The sequence below is a fragment of the Salvelinus fontinalis genome, chromosome 24 (assembly GCF_029448725.1).
Source record: "Salvelinus fontinalis isolate EN_2023a chromosome 24, ASM2944872v1, whole genome shotgun sequence".
Classification (NCBI taxonomy): domain Eukaryota; kingdom Metazoa; phylum Chordata; class Actinopteri; order Salmoniformes; family Salmonidae; genus Salvelinus; species Salvelinus fontinalis.
Genome location: NC_074688.1, coordinates 31,484,706 through 31,501,260, shown reverse-complemented (window position 1 = coordinate 31,501,260; position 16,555 = coordinate 31,484,706). Strand labels below are relative to the sequence as shown.

The 16,555-nt window shown below is 41.6% G+C and overlaps 2 protein-coding genes and 1 pseudogene across 3 annotated transcripts; all 3 read left to right on the top strand.

Moving 5' to 3' along the window:
• The first annotated feature begins 21 nt into the window (after positions 1–21).
• On the top strand, positions 22–2,630 carry LOC129822293 (dehydrogenase/reductase SDR family member 13-like; annotated as a pseudogene).
• Positions 2,631–2,756: 126 nt separating this feature from the next.
• On the top strand, positions 2,757–6,177 carry LOC129822292 (dehydrogenase/reductase SDR family member 13-like). 2 transcript variants are annotated; one of them, XM_055880448.1, is made up of 5 exons: positions 2,757–2,981; positions 4,178–4,296; positions 4,448–4,571; positions 4,855–5,181; positions 5,578–6,177. In XM_055880448.1, the coding sequence occupies exons 1-5, from the start codon at positions 2,855–2,857 to the stop codon at positions 5,835–5,837; spliced, it is 957 nt and encodes a 318-aa protein (XP_055736423.1). In that variant the 5' UTR covers positions 2,757–2,854; the 3' UTR covers positions 5,838–6,177. The 2 variants fall into 2 exon arrangements, with proteins under 2 accessions (XP_055736423.1, XP_055736424.1); XM_055880449.1 differs by lacking the exon at positions 2,757–2,981 and adding an exon at positions 3,038–3,746.
• A 2,061-nt stretch (positions 6,178–8,238) lies between these two features.
• On the top strand, positions 8,239–11,513 carry dhrs13a.3 (dehydrogenase/reductase (SDR family) member 13a, duplicate 3). Its single transcript, XM_055880445.1, has 5 exons — positions 8,239–8,505; positions 8,624–8,742; positions 8,891–9,014; positions 9,498–9,824; positions 11,011–11,513. Exons 1-5 carry the CDS (start codon positions 8,379–8,381, stop codon positions 11,268–11,270), a joined length of 957 nt encoding a protein of 318 aa, XP_055736420.1. The 5' UTR covers positions 8,239–8,378; the 3' UTR covers positions 11,271–11,513.
• Positions 11,514–16,555: the final 5,042 nt, after the last annotated feature.

Sequence of the window (16,555 nt, the reverse complement as noted above, 5' to 3'; positions counted from 1 at the left end):
TAATGCATCGTGTTGAGTGAAATCCAGAAGGTGGTGGTCGTGTACAGCTATGCCAAAGCTAACAGTTGCAATATATGTAGGTCTAATGGTAAAACAATCTTTCTCGTATTTGACTTTTTAACTGTTCCATGGCCCTTGCCCTGAGAGAGTAGAGACTCTGGTTTATCCAGTTGCGCAATCACTACAAACTTGAACCATCTTGTAGCTGATAAGAGGGCTGTGATATTTTCACAGGAGATCTCTCATGAGTCCAAATTAGCTTGCACACGCTCTTGAAAGCAAAGGTGTTTTCACACGGGAGACAAGGATGGCTACCTTTTTGCTTGTTGTCGGTGTAATAGTCGGGATTGCATTTATTTACCACAGTGTTGTGGTTAAAGGACAACGATGCAAAAGCAAAAATGCATGGGAAAACTGTCATTGTAAGTGGTAAGTCATTTTTCAGTGATTTCAATTTCATTAGTGTTGGAATTTAAAGACCAAAAGTTTAAAAAATATGTTTTTTGATCTTCCCTCCTGCATAAATTAAAGACTAATATCCTAAACTTATATTATTCACACTTACATGTCCTTTAATTGTTTATGCCCACTTACTCCAGGAAGTAACACAGGCATAGGGAAGATGACTGCACTAGATCTGGCCAGGAGAGGTGCTAGAGTCATCCTGGCCTGCCGCAGCAAACAGAGCTGAGGCCGCGCTCGCTGACATCGAGGGAGAGGAGAATGAACACTCTTTGACCATATAACAATAATAACCAGTAGTTTATGGCTAGTAATTTTTGTTTTAGGATTTATTAATTATGATTTTTGTGTATGAAAATAATACAGTGACATAAATGTGTCCTGTGAGAGCAGTGAGGTGGTGTCCATGCATCTGGATCTGGGCAGTCTGAAGTCTGTTCGCTCCTTTGCTGAAACCTTCCTAAAGACTGAGTGCAGATTGGACCTGCTCATCAACAATGCAGGTGTGGCTTGTACTGGTTGTTTGCAGCAATGCTACGACCAGCTTTCAATACATGTGATCTTATACGACACTATCACAACATGACATTGCTTTTAGTCATGTACAGACAGCCTTTTCCAGAGGGACTTGAAGTTAGTGCTTAATGAAGTTTCACAAGAGCCTGTGTACAGAGACTGAACATGCAGCCATGGTGTTTGTAGGCTACACATTATGCTCCAGCCAAAAGAGCTTGCTGGACTGCTTTCTCAACTGCCCAAGCCCGCCAACCATGGCACGTGTAACACCTGTCCAATATTACCCATGTAATATCCCAATTCTGACACCAGTGTAACATCTTTGGAAGTGAGGCAGCTGGTATCATTTTTGGAAACTAAAATGTGAATATTTTCCTCCCTGTTGTCTCAGGCATTTACATGCCAGGCACCACAGAGGATGGCTTGGAGATGATGTTTGGTGTCAACCACATCGGTCACTTCCTGCTGACCAACCTGCTTCTGGACCGTTTGAATAAGTGCGGTCAGAGTCGAGTGGTCAACGTGGCGTCCGTGGGTCATAACTTCGGCACCATTGACTTCAACTGTTTGAACTCTCACAAGGAGGTGGGAGTTGGTGATTCGTTCATGGATGTCTTCACCACATACTGCAGCAGCAAGCTGTGTAATGTTCTCTTCACCCATGAGCTAGCCAAGAGATTACACGGTACAAACATTACCTGCTACACTCTCCACCCAGGTCAGTACACTACACCTCCGTATGTATGAAAGATTGTGCCCAAGTATAGATTGGAACGGCTTGTCTTGTATTGATCTGTTGAAATGCAGTATTTATTTTTGCATCCCCATGCGGCTGAACAGTAAATGTATTGGCATGCAAAGTTTTAACCTACAGGGACATGTTTATTTTGTTTTTCAGGATCCATCAACTCTGAGCTGACTCGTGACATCAACAAGGTGGCCATGATGCTGATGAAGCCTTTTTTTCATGTTATTTTTCAAGGACACTGTGGCGGGGTCTCAGACCACCCTGTACTGTGCCCTGCCCGGAGCCCCTCTCTGGATGCTACTTCTCCAACTGTACAGTCAGGAACCTCTATCCAAAGGCCAGAGATGATGCGGTGGCCAAGAAGCTATGGGAAGTCAGTGAGAGTCTGAGTGGGCTATCATCTTATGAAACTCACTCTGACTCAGCAGTTTTAACTAACCAATATCCTGTCTTTTTTCAAAACAAAACTGTACTTTTTTTGGGGTATGCTTTATAAAATGTACGTACAAAGTATTTTTTTCCACATTTTGTTCGTCACATCCTAATTTTTTGCCAATGTATTATCGTCCTTATGGGGGTACTGTGTGTAGAGGAAATGTAGGAAAAGTCAAGGCATCTGAATGCTTTCTGAATGCATCGTTTCTGAATGAAGCGCTTGCTTTTTCTTACCTAACATTGATTTATGGGACATTTAATTATGGACATGTTTATATTCATATTTCTTACAATACAGTAAGTAAACCTAAACTGTTAAGAATGTTTGCTCTAGATTGTTTTATGATGGCTCAAACTGTACAATTCATTGCTTCTGCCTAAGTATCCTCCTAACAATTTGTCAGCCTAAATTAGAATTTAAAGGCAGCACTTATGCCTGCCCTGCAGAAATAGAGAGATTTGAGCATGAAAGCGTCAGTAGAAGAATCCAAACAAAGCAAAGAAGGAAAAAAAACTAAAATGTGCCTGTGCAGTCCAAGGGGGTGGGGTTTAGGCTTTCTCGGAACTCAACAGGAAGTAGAGCTCTTTGCGCAATAGATTAACCATGAGAATAAGTGTGCAGTAAGGAATTCTGGAGTAAGCAGTGTGTTCTGTTAATTCTCTTTACTGAGTGTTGCACAGGATCTGAGCTCAATGGCTGTGTTTCTTCTTTTGGCTGGAGTGGTAGTGGTGGGCTATGCGATTTTTCATAATATCTTTGTCAAAGGGGCAGTATGCAAGAGCAATGTGAAACTGCATGGGAAAACTGTAATTGTAACAGGTGAGCCTGTTTTTGTCTGCTTTTTGTGTTTCCCTTCATTGACACAGGAGGAAAGTTCATGGCACTGTTATGTAATAATGTTGTGTAGATGTAATGTTCTTTGCCTATACATAATTTAATATATATAGCGTTCTTAAATTAATTGAACTTTGTTTATTATTTCATAGTTTTTAAAAACGTTTTCCCTGGTTATAAACCTCAAATCACTCTTTCTGCTGCAAGCTGTAGGGCAGACTGGGGGCAATTGAAACACCTTGAATTTCTCCAAACAGAAACAAACGAGTGATGAAACTCTCTCAGTAAATGGCCATTTAGTTCTCTCCCTGCTTGAAGACTTTCAGGCAAATATCTCACTATTTGTTAGGGGTAAAGTGTTTTTTTCCCCACCAACTGTATTTTTCTTGTACTGTCCTGAGCGTTAATGTTTAAGTATTCAAACTAGCATAGTGATGAAAATGATCTGTTAGATAAATATTGACATGATTGACGTGTCACAATTGTTGTCTCTTGCTAGGCACATGAGGTGTTGTCATGGTTGGGGGCAATTGTAACTCGGTGTTAAAATGAACATGATCCAAACAACCAAATGATGGAGAAAAAAAAAGTGATTTAACTTTAGGATTTTAAAAATGATTAGAAACTAACATTAAATAGCCTTGGTGTAGAGTGGTAAATATGTTGTAAACAGATATCATTTGGGCACAATCAGACTATTCAGATGTTATGAGAGGAACCGAATGGCCATCCACAAATAGGGGTGTTACTGTAAGTATTGGTTATGTACTTAGAAATAATTGTTTGTTGCAAAATCATTAGATACTATATGTCTATAATATAATCATTCATAAACAATGTATTTGAAGTTAATGGAGTTTATTTGGTTTATTTTTTTTGTGTTACATTTCACCCTAGCTACTATTACAATTGCCCCTAGCACGGTGGCAAATGTAACATCCCGACTTTGCAGATTAAAATCAAGATTGTAATCTGACCGTTTTATGTACAGACCTATAAATGATATGAATGTTTAGGAGACTGATGTAAGTTCTTATATCAAAAAATGACTTGCATAGTTCAAGTGGTCTCTGAGCAATAAAGTAAAATACGTTTATTTTTTATATATATATATATATATTTTGACTATTTCTCCCGGTCTCCCCTACATTGCATTAATCCTACTAATACTAATTCTCCAGGAAGTAACACAGGCATAGGGAAGATGACAGCGCTAGATCTGGCCAGGAGAGGTGCCAGGGTCATCCTGGCCTGCCGCAACAAACAGAGAGCGGAGGCCGCGCTCGCTGACATCAAGAGGGTGAGGAGAGATTCAACAATCTCTGACCCAATATACATTAGTAGATTTTGTTATTATATCACAACCCTCATGTGGTCGCTGTGAAAAGAGGCCTTTTGGAAAATGTTCAATGAAATTTGGACAGAGTAACAAAGAAATGTGTGTCCTGTAGGAGAGTGGGAGCAATGAGGTGGTGTTCATGCATCTGGATCTGGGCAGTCTGAAGTCTGTTCGCTCCTTTGCTGAAACCTTCCTAAAGACTGAGCGCAGATTGGACCTGCTCATCAACAATGCAGGTAAAGGAGGCTTGAGGAGGTGTTGTTGGAGCTCTCTCTCTCTCTGGGTGTTTCTCAATGGTCCTAAACGGCTTCCTTTCCCTCTACTCTATCCTTTATTTGCACTGACATGACAGGAGAAAGCAATACACCTGTCCTGTTCCTTTGCATCAATGCAGGATGAAGGAAAGGCTGTGAGGAGATGAGGCTACTAAAGACTATTAAGATGCACCCTGAACTCCCATCAACCTCCCATAGAAGTAATTATGGATGAATAATGGCTAGTTTTCATATTTCCTCTCAGGTATTTACATGCAGGGCAGCACAGAAGACGGCTTGGGGATGATGTTTGGTGTCAACTACATCGGTCACTTCCTGTTGACCAACCTGCTTCTGGACCGTCTGAAGGAGTGTGGTCCGAGTCGAGTGGTCAACGTGGCGTCCTTGGGCCATAATTTTGGCAAAATTGATTTCAACTGCTTGAGCACTCACAAGGAGTTAGGTGTTGGCAAGTCTGCCACGGATGTCTTTAACATATATTGCAACAGCAAGCTGTGTAACGTTGTCTTCACCCATGAGCTGGCCAAGAGACTGAAGGACACAAACGTTACCTGCTACAGCCTCCACCCTGGTCAGTTCTGCTAAGTCAGGCGTCCAATTTAATTTGACCATGTATATAACTTTTGAATGTAATGGTATCTGCAGTTTTCAAGTTAGTTCTTGGTTGAATTTAAAGTAGAATAGGATGACTAATTTTCCAGTCCAAGCTCTTTTCTGTCCTGGCACCCCAATGGTGGAACAAGCCTCCCCCTAATGTCAGGACAGTGGACTCCCTGGCCATCTTCCGACAAAGTCTAAAAACCTATCTCTTTAAGTGATATGTTATTGTCTCACCTAGCTATCTTAAGATGAATGCACGAATGTAAGTTGCTCTGGATAAGAGCTTCTGCTAATTGACTAAAAATATATATATATATTTTTTATGGATGAATAACTCAACTCTAGTGCTTGTGTCTTTTTCTCCTAGGTATAATCGAAACTGAGCTGGGCCGTTACGCCAACTCTGTATTTTTAATGCTGTTGAAGCCCATCTCCATGTTGTTCTTCAAGAACTCTGTGGCGGGGTCTCAGACCACCCTGCACTGTGCCCTGCAGGAGGGCCTGGAGCCCCTCTCTGGACGCTACTTCTCTAACTGTACAGTGAGGAACCTCTATCCTAAGGCCAGAGATGACGCGGTGGCCAAGAAGCTATGGGAAGTCAGTGAGAGTCTGTGTGGACTCCTGTGAAAGCCTCCCCATGTGACTCAAGCTCTCCTCAGTGTGCAAGATGATTTTTGACATTTGAGTGGACTTGCCCTTTAAATCAATCAACAGTGTCAAAGAAATTCTAAAAGTGCTTACTGCGTGTGATTAGTATATAGGACTTCTTCAACTTCTTAAGTTCTTACCATAGGTTACTTAGGGTGTTCCACTCTGCCCTAGTAGATATATCTGGAACATAATTAAACGACCCACCCAAAACTGTGCATGTTGGAATCAATTCAATCATGAAGTTGCAAACAGGATGAAGAAGCATAGGCCTACTGGGCAATTCAAGATTTATGGAAATAAAGTATGTGTGCCTCAATGAGGCTGTTGTGTATTCATTGCTTGTATAATAATTGTGCCAGCACTGAACAGTGCATCCATTCATATTTTAGATAATGTAATCCCGTGGTTATAGATCATGTGCATATGGCCGAGGAGCTGATGCTGTTTGTTGCCTTGATCATGTGCATTTGAATAGAAAACCAGGGGTGGAAAGAGTACAGATATATCTCACTCAAGTAGAAGTACTGTTACTTCAATACTATTTTTACTCAAGTAGAAGTCAAATGAATGGTGTAACAAAACTACTCAAGTAAAAAGTAGCTCATTTAATAAGTACTCCAAGTAAAATTAATTGAGTTACTTTTAAAATATAAACATTGACCTTGATAATTATCTAACTTTGCTAAGGTTACCTGATTATTGTTACACATATTTTCCTTGCATTCAATTGAAAAGGGAATAGAGGCAATGAATGTAGAGTAGGAACTCAATTCATTTATTTCTGAATTATAACAAGTCACATTTGTATGTAAAATTTTTAACATTTGAATATAAACATTCAAAGCAATTAAAATGTATTGATACATTTTTTTTTAACTATACAAAATAAAGTGCATAAACAAAGTTTCCAGACTTCAATATATTTCAGTCTCCAGAAATAAACATGTCTAATTCTTTCAACCATTCAGTCCCTCTCTCATCCTTCTATTACTTGTTACTTGTCAATGGGACCAGCTGACATTCACTCACTCACCCTTTCACCCTAACTCACTGCACAAACTCCCTCTTTCACTCACTCGTCATCAGTGGTGGAAAGAGTACTGAAATATCCTACTCAAGTAAATGTACAGGTACTTTAATACAATTTTACTCAAGTAGAAGTTAAATTACTGACTTTGAAAACTACTTAAAAAAGTACAAGTACTCAGAAAAACTGTTCAATTACAGTAACGAGAGTAGTTGCAATTAGTTACTTTACACCTCTGTAAAAAACATAGGCTTGCAAAATATGTAATAAATGTATGAATAATTTGTGATTGAGAGGCCTAAAGAGGAAGTAAACTACTACAGTGCCAACAAATGGTTTAGATTAGATTTACAGTGGTCACCAAACCATTCGTAGTCGATCACCAAACATTTCTTACGAAAAAGGCTTGCGTTCTCATTTGTTTTATTCGTTTCGCGCTGTAAATGTAGTTGCACTTGATTCACCAGCGCTAACCCCGGGAAGGCAAAGTGTTCCCATTTTGAACCATTTCATGTGTCTCAAGGTATAACTCCGTCTACCCGGCAGGCTCAGAGAGCAAATCAAGTGCACTTATTGTCTACCGCTCGCCAAACAGTTGGCTCAGATCACCGTGTCTGCAGTTTCCTTGCGCCATTGACTAGAGAGACTCAATGAATAGAGCAAATAGCTTTTGTTTTAATGAGTAAATTAATGTTTAAATTGTTAGCACTGTCAACACTTTGTTCAACAGTTTTATAAGCCATAAAATGCGCGTTTCGATAAACTTTCGGGGTTATTTGTCTTTTTTAATATCGAGGAACAGTACACTTTCTCTGGTCATAGGAGTAACAACATTAATTGCTGCATGATGCTAAATGTATGCAGTGCGAGTTGAGTCATCAGCTGGAACTGGAAGACTGTCCCATTTCCTCAGTTGAGGGAGGAAGAGAGGATGGACGGTGAGTCGGGTGAGGTGCAGCTTCACGGCTGCTCCCTCCTTCCCCCCTGACTGACCATAAGATGCAGGCCATCTGTACAGTAATTTATTTTTTATTTTTTATTACGCTCACTCGGCTGTGCCTCGCAAGTAATACCACATATTATATATTACTAGTGTGATCATATAGGCCTACCTACATTTGTTTAATTTCAAAATGTCCTGAGAAGAACAACATTGGCAGGGCAATTCCAGCGTAGTTCATATGTAGTGATCATGTATTGCCATGTTTTTTAAATTCATGTTTAAAAAAAAATCTGAGATGTTGATCTCGGATTCCATTTTCACGGTGAAAGTGATCTATGCCCTCAATATGGAGCCGATTTTCATGCAGATTACAAAAACGACATCTGGTGGAATATTTCCGTACTGCAGATATAAATGAAACCCGGAAGCTTTTGAGGGCGTAATAAAAACAAAAACAACACATGCAGTATTTTGGCCAGCTGAACTTTGATAGCTTTCAAACTAAATTACATTCCCGAATTCAGAAACAACGCTCGGTACTGTAATAATGTCGGTTTTGCTGTCTATTCTGGCAGTAGGGATTGCGTTGTATTTGATACTTTATTACAATGTGATCAGAGGATCAAGATGCACGAGCTCGGTGACACTTAAAGGAAAGACTGCTATTGTAACAGGTTAGTTAGGCACATTTTGTTGCCTTACTATGTGATGGGGACTGATTTAGTGTGCGCACGTTTTAAGTGCGTTCATGTTGAAGACCTTTACATTAAAATGTGTTTTGTTGTTCCCTAGGGAGCAACACTGGTATTGGAAAGGCTACTGCTTTGGATTTGGCCAAGAGAGGTGCCAGGGTCATCCTTGCCTGCCGCAGCAAACAGAAAGCTGAGGCTGCTGTCTATGATATCAGAAGGGTTAGAGGAGCCTTATTGATGACATAATAATCGAAATATTTTGTTGTGGCATAGCCATGTCAATACATATTGATCAGTTATTTGTTTGCCCTGTGTGAAAATGTATGTTGTTGAAAATCCACTGTTAGATTCCTGCTCTGTTCTGTAGGAGAGTGGGAGCAATGAGGTGGTGTTCATGCAGCTGGATCTGGGGAGTCTGAAGTCTGTTCGCTCCTTTGCCGAAACTTTCCTGAAGACTGAACTCCGACTGGACCTACTCATCAACAATGCAGGTATGGCAGAGAAAAAGGGAATGTAAACATTCATTCCCAATTCATAAAACACACTTTCTCTATTCAGTGAACCCTATTGAATCAAATGTGACACATCTCTTCTTACCCTATGGATAAAATAATACACACATTTTAAGACAAATATAGAAATACTTGGACATTATGTGTAGCCTTACTCCCTGTTTCTGGTCTCACTGTCTGTCACCTTGTATTTGCCTAGTCACTTTTACACCTACCTACATGTACATACTGAATTACCTCAACCTCATGATACCCCTGCACATTGACTCAGTACTGGTACTCCTTGTAAATAGACTCGTTATTGTTATTTTGTGTTACTATTTCCTCTTTTTTTTTAGCAAATATTTTTCTTACTTTTTAATTCTACATTGTTGGGAATGGGCTTGTAAGTAAGCATTTCAAGGTACTCTCTATACCTGTTCTATTCAGCTAATGTGACCAATACAATTTGATTTGTTTCAGGAATGCTGGGGCCTGGCTACACTGAGGATGGGTTCGGCATGGTGTTTGGGGTCAACCACTTAGGCCACTTCCTGTTGACCTGCTTGCTGCTGGACCGGCTGAAGGAGTGTGGTCCGAGTCGTGTTGTCAACGTGTCGGCTCTCCTACACCGGCTAGGCTCTGTCGACTTTGCCCTGCTGGGTACCCACAAGGACCTGGTGCCAGGCCAGTCCACCTGGCATAACTTCAGGGCCTACTGCCACAGCAAGCTGTGCAACGTGCTCTTCACCCGGGAGCTGGCCAACCGCCTGGAGGGGACCAGCGTTACCACCTACAGCCTGCACCCAGGTCAGTAGCTCTCCACCTACAGCCTCCACCCAGGTCAGTACCTCTCCACCTACAGCCTTCACCCAGGTCAGTAGCTCTCCACTTACAGCCTTCACCCAGGTCAGTAGCTCTCCACTTACAGCCTCCACCCAGGTCAGTAGCTCTCCACTTACAGCCTCCACCCAGGTCAGTAGCTCTCCACCTACAGCCTCCACCCAGGTCAGTAGCTCTCCACCTACAGCCTCCACCCAGGTCAGTAGCTCTCCACCTACAGCCTCCACCCAGGTCAGTAGCTCTCCACCTACAGCCTCCACCCAGGTCAGTACCTCTCCACCTACAGCCTCCACCCAGGTCAGTAGCTCTCCACCTACAGCCTCCACCCAGGTCAGTAGCTCTCCACCTACAGCCTCCACCCAGGTCAGTAGCTCTCCACCTACAGCCTTCACCCAGGTCAGTAGCTCTCCACCTACAGCCTCCACCCAGGTCAGTAGCTCTCCACCTACAGCCTCCACCCAGGTAAGTAGCTCTTCACTTACAGCCTCCATCCAGGTCAGTAGCTCTCCACCTACAGCCTCCATCCAGGTCAGTAGCTCTCCACCTACAGCCTCCACCCAGGTCAGTTGCTCTCCACCTACAGCCTCCATCCAGGTCAGTTGCTCTCCACCTACAGCCTCCATCCAGGTCAGTAGCTCTCCACCTACAGCCTCCACCCAGGTCAGTAGCTCTCCACCTACAGCCTCCACCCAGGTCAGTAGCTCTCCACCTACAGTCTCCACCCAGGTCAGTAGCTCTCCACTTACAGCCTCCATCCAGGTCAGTAGCTCTCCACCTACAGCCTCCACCCAGGTCAGTAGCTCTCCACCTACAGTCTCCACCCAGGTCAGTAGCTCTCCACTTACAGCCTCCATCCAGGTCAGTAGCTCTCCACCTACAGCCTCCACCCAGGTCAGTAGCTCTCCACCTACAGCCTCCACCCAGGTCAGTTGCTCCGTCTTGGAGAACCTAGGATCCTTCTTACTTTGTTTTACATTTGAGCTTTTCTGTAATCTATATGCAGACTGTTTGATGTTTCAGATGGCTAGTATGTGTCAAGTGTCTAATGTATAGTGTGTTTTTACACAGCAGTACTGCATTTGCAAAACATTGCAGACAATGTGGTTTATTCTATTCCATCCTATCCCATACTAAATTACCATTTGTCATTTAGGGGTCATTCACACTGAGTTTGGTCGCAACCTGAAACTATGGCAGAGGCTCTTTCTGGAGCCCATCTCTAAGCTTTTCTTCATGGATGCTGAGAGGGGAGCCCAGACCACCCTACACTGTGCCCTCCAAGAGGGGATCGAGCCGCTGAGTGGACGCTACTTCTCTTCCTGTGCACTACAGGAAGTAGGTGCCAATGGGCGGGACGATGCTTTGGCTAGGAAGCTGTGGGAGGTGAGTGAGAGGCTATCCAACCTATCCTGAGAGACTCTGATTCTAGCCATGGCAAAAATATACTGACAAGATATTGAACTCTCCACTCTAACAATGTTAATCAATGTACGTGAAAGACTCTCGCTCTCTCTCTCTCTCTCTCTCTCTCTCTCTCTCTCTCTCTCTCTCTGACTAATGCCTTGTTATCATCAATGATGCCTTGTAACTTATGATTTTGCTTTGTATATTGGAATTAATTTCTTTCTCAATGTTATTAAATACTTACGTTCAGTTTCTAAGGACCATTTCTTGATCTTAGTCAACAATGTCAGTTAATAGATTTGTTAATAAACAAATGACAGTTGGAGTACGATGCCAGGTGATGAATATAGTTCATATAATGTCCTCCTACACCACTACTTCACATTTGTATTTTTGCACGGATGGAAGGAATTGAGGAGTCCTCGCTCTCGCTTTGCCTATTCGGTCTCAGTGTCCTTTAACAGCACAGAGGGATAACACTTCAAGTGAACAAAGTCACTTTCCGATGAATGATGTGCCTTTTTGAAGGATGCCTTACTACAGGTCCGAAGATGGACTTATACGACGTGCTTATTGTCTCACAATTTTCAGGGGAGGAATGTTTTCTGAAGAAGAAAGCGCTGTACTGATATATGTTTATACTTGTGTGGTTTTAATGAGAAAGATTTACACTGGTTTTGTGGCACAATGTCATAGATTAGGAATTGATGACTAATGACTGAACTTTCCCACAGTTGTCATTCATAACATTCACTGTGACTGGGTAGCTACACTTACATACTCACCATGAACTTGCAGAAACTGAAGGAACTGGTAGTCATTCTGCTCTGTCATTATGACACGTCATGTGTTCAGCACAGGGTAAGCAAAAGATAGGAGTACTACTTGGGTTGGGTTCCATATAGATGATAAGGATGAACTTTCTTCCGAGGTTACTTATTAAACAAACACAAATGTTATGTATACATTTCTGTTGAAACGCATGTGGTAACTTTTACAGGCTTTATCTAATCTTTAGCTTTCCATTAACTATGTGAATTGTGAAGATACAGTATGTTACACATTTCTTTTTTGAAATACTTTTTGTTTTTAGATTACAACAGAATATATTACACATTTCAATCTATCAATGATATACATACAAAAATTATAATCTACCAACAATTTTATAGAATGGCAAATAGTCTTTCTGCTTCTGAATGAAAATATATTATGTGTGTATGTCTGTTTGTTGTACAATGAACAGGTAGGTGTTCATGCCTCTGTGTGGCTGTCATGTTTTCCTTGTACACCAGGGGTCAGTAGCATATCACTGCTCTTGTAGAAACTGCAATTTACCAAGCTGTTCCTTCCTTGCAGTTGTTGCTTGGAGCAAGGTTGTCGAGGACCTTGACCTATGGATTATGTTCATTATGAACACTGATTATTAACACTGGTACACTTGAAAGCGAGGTCAGTTTTGTACGTTAAGAGCTTCGCTCATGTAATTACTCAGGAGGACAGTCTCTGGTGCAGGCTTCAACTTTAACCTCTGTTATGTGTGGGGAGACATGCAACTACTATCGATTTCGCTCGCTCGCTTTCTCAGGTGAATAGAGTGGGGGACGACAGACTGGCACAGTGGACTATAGGACAGTGATGAACTTCCTGTCCTGTTCTGTTCACCTCAGATCCAATAGTTATCAAGCCCCTCTCTACAGCTGCTGTACTATACTATCTCAGTCCACCGAAGAATTAACACAAGTAGGCAGTTCCTGAACACATTTCTAATTTTTTTAGTCCTAATTTCTAGTGATGTCATGCTCTCGCTCCCATTCAGTGGCATTCTTTTTCAATTGTAATTATTTGAATCAGGTATTTAAGTGCCAAGCTGTAACAAACACCTGCCTGCCCAGTAGCTATCCAGGACTGGAGCTGGAGACCCCTGTCCTACACTCTGCTTTCCTCTAACAGAGTGGTCTGTCTGTAATATTATTCCTCCTAGTCTCAGATCTGTAGCTAGTTGATAGGTATTCTATATTTGATAGGTATTCTATAGTTGATAGGTATTCTGTCACCCTCTGCCCTCCATGGGTTGAGAAACGAGGCATTGATGACCTGCTCTGTTCTTGCTGTTTACTGTGGACATACTCCCAAGCAGAGGCCAGGCGGCAGTACAGTACTTAGTGACTGGATTAGTGCTTCAATTAGCTAGCTATCAATTAACATAGAGGGCCCTGATTGATTTACATACTACAGGCCTGATTTACTGCGTGCATCTGTTATTTTCAGAAGACAATACAACATAAAATGCATTACAAAAAGATGACAATGGTGGAGAGGAGACAACTTTATGTTTTGGTGTAAAAAAACATGTATTTTTTCTCTTGCTCTTGTCTTTTGAAAATAACTGATGGAAACCTTGCACAGGGTGCTCAGCAAATCTATAAACACAAAGACAGAAGGTACTGCTATATCTGGGGAGTGGTGGATGTGTGGTGTGGTCTGTTCTATGGCAGAGCATTCAGGATGGAAAGAGTAGGATGAGGAAGAGTAGTGGACGGCCCCTGGATCCCTGAACCGTGGCATCCACATCACTCGGTATGTGCGCCGTGGCAACTCAGAGCAGTGGTTTCCTCGGCAACTGCAGGGGCCACATTGAAGTGACAAAAGACTGAGTTCTTGACATGCATGCGTGCTACTGCCTGCCTTTTATAAGTTCCTCAGATCTACCATGGATGGATGCCTTATGCTGAGGCAATGTGTTACTCTGGCTGTTGTTCTGCCGCATATGCTTTATTTTTAACACACCTCAGAACCTAGACGTCCAATTGTTTATGTTAAGAGATGATGATAGCATCATGCCATGTCAGGGACGCTTATTAGACCCAACTGAACCCATTGAACCCTTATGATCGCCTTTTTTGGGCATTATGCATACTATAAAATGTATAGAGAGAGTACAATATTGGTTTGTGTGAGTATGTAACATTTTGTGTGTGCATGTCTGGTTTATCAATGTTTTAAGCTTTTTAGTTATTTTTAAGACTTGTGTGTGTGATCGAGGGAGAGATGTTGTGATGTAAAATTAATGGGAGTGTATGGTACTGGGAGCAGGGGGTGTGGACTTGGTACTGCTGGTAACTGTCAGGTAGGAGAGTAGCTCTGGTGATGGTGCCTGGCCTCGGTTGGTGGTTTGGAGCAACACTGGATTGTGGGTGGGTGGCAACAAAAGAGTGTTGGTTTATTCAAATTCAGACCTATCTTCCTCAGGAAATGTGCATCCTTTCACACACCCTTCCAGCCCAGCCTTTATCTGTAACAGAGGAAGTCGATAGATAGAATCATCCTCTTGTGTCTTGTAATTTTCTAATCTGCTAATCTGTGATTAACAATGTTTACAAATGTGATGCGCCGCAAAGTGTCAGAATCGCTGCTCACACCTTTCTCTGTCATATATAACCCCCCCCCCCCCCCCATTCTCTGTGGAGGCCTACTGCTGTACACCGCGTCACATCGCTCCACTGAGAGTTCCTAAACACCAATGGTGGGAAATAAAGTAGGGATTCCTTTAACTAGTAATTGAAATGGAGACATTATCAGTAATACGAATAGAGATCATAGAGGTCTGATTCTTTGTGAAGTTGATAAGTAAAAAGTAAAGTTGGCATCACACCAAGATCCCTAATGTGTTTTTAATAGTCACCAGTGTTTTGAATAGTCACCAGTGTTTTGAGATTGTACTTTAGCTAGACTTGATCAGAGTTTGTATCTGAGTTTGTATATCGTGTAAAAGTGTCCCTGTTCTGTTCACGTTGTAATTAGCATAGCCCTTTCCCACTGTGTCTGGAAATCAACGAGAAACAGACGTGGCGAGAAGAAATGTTGCTTTTATAAAAGCTTCATAAACATACATTCAATCACACCACTTAGGTAAATGAACCCATTTCCCATTTTCTGCAATTTGCAGTAATCTAATGAGGTAAAATGTGGCTTGCTGCGCGGGACTGCCAGGGTAAAGGCAGCCTACCAGGGAGGTTATTGCTGTAAAAGCTATCAATTAGGCAGAATCTATAGCATTTTGCAATTGGGTTACTAATTGGCAATTAGATACTCTGAAATAAGTGCATTGTCTTGTTTTACTTGTGTGATTTACTATGAGCTATTGAGGGTATTTACTAAAGGTGAACAGTCAATGCCATTGCAGGGCTGATAGTCCTTCAATGTGGTGTTCTCTTGCTTTTCAAATGGAAAAGGGAAAACTGGAATCCCTGTTCTACACTAAGGCTAGCCTATTTAGTTGGCTTGCTAAAGAAGAGAGGTCAGAGATACCTCAGTCATCAGGGCATACTGCATATGATGGAGGACAGCATTAAGAAGCTGAATCCCCTTGTTGTGCGTCTGTGTGTGCAATCCGAAGACAAATTCCAATATCTCTCTAACATGGACACTAAAAGTTTTGGATTGAACTGGGTTTAATTGTATACTGATATGTACTCGATCTGTATTTCTTGCCGGCAGGCAGGTTGAATTGTATATCTGTATGTGTTTCTTGCTGGCAGGCCAGATGAATTGTTATTTTACTGCAGTCACTCTGTATTGTTCCCTACTCATCCACTTGACATACAACACAATAGTATAGATATACAGTGCATTCGGACAGTATTCAGACCCCTTGCCTTTTTCCACATTTTGTTATGTTACAGCCTTATTCTAAAATGGATTCAATAAAAGCATTTCCTCATCATTCTACACACAATGACAAAGTGAAAACAGGTTTTTAGATTTTGTATTAAAAATAAAATCAGAACTACCTTATATACATAAGTATTCAGACCCTTTGCTATGAGACTCAAAATTGAGCTCAGGTGCATCCTGTTTCCATTGATCATCCTTGAGATGTTTCTACAACTTGATTGGTGTCCATCTGAGGTAAATTCAATTGATTGGACTTGATTTGGAAAGGCACACACCTGTATGTGCAGTTGAAGTTGGAAGTTTACATACACTTAGGTTGGAGTCATTAACTTGTTTTTCAACCACTCCACAAAATTCTTGTTAACAAACTATAGTTTTGGCAAGTCGGTTAGGACATCTACTTTGTGCATGACACAAGTAATTATACCAACAATTGTTTACAGACAGATTATTTCACTTATAATTCACTGTATCACAATTCCAGTGGGTCAGATGTTTACATACACTAAGTTGACTGTGCCTTTAAACAGCTTGGAAAATTCCAGAAAAAAAGATGTCATGGCTTTAGAAGCTTCTGATAGGCTAATTGACATAATTTGAGTCAATTGGAGGTGTAC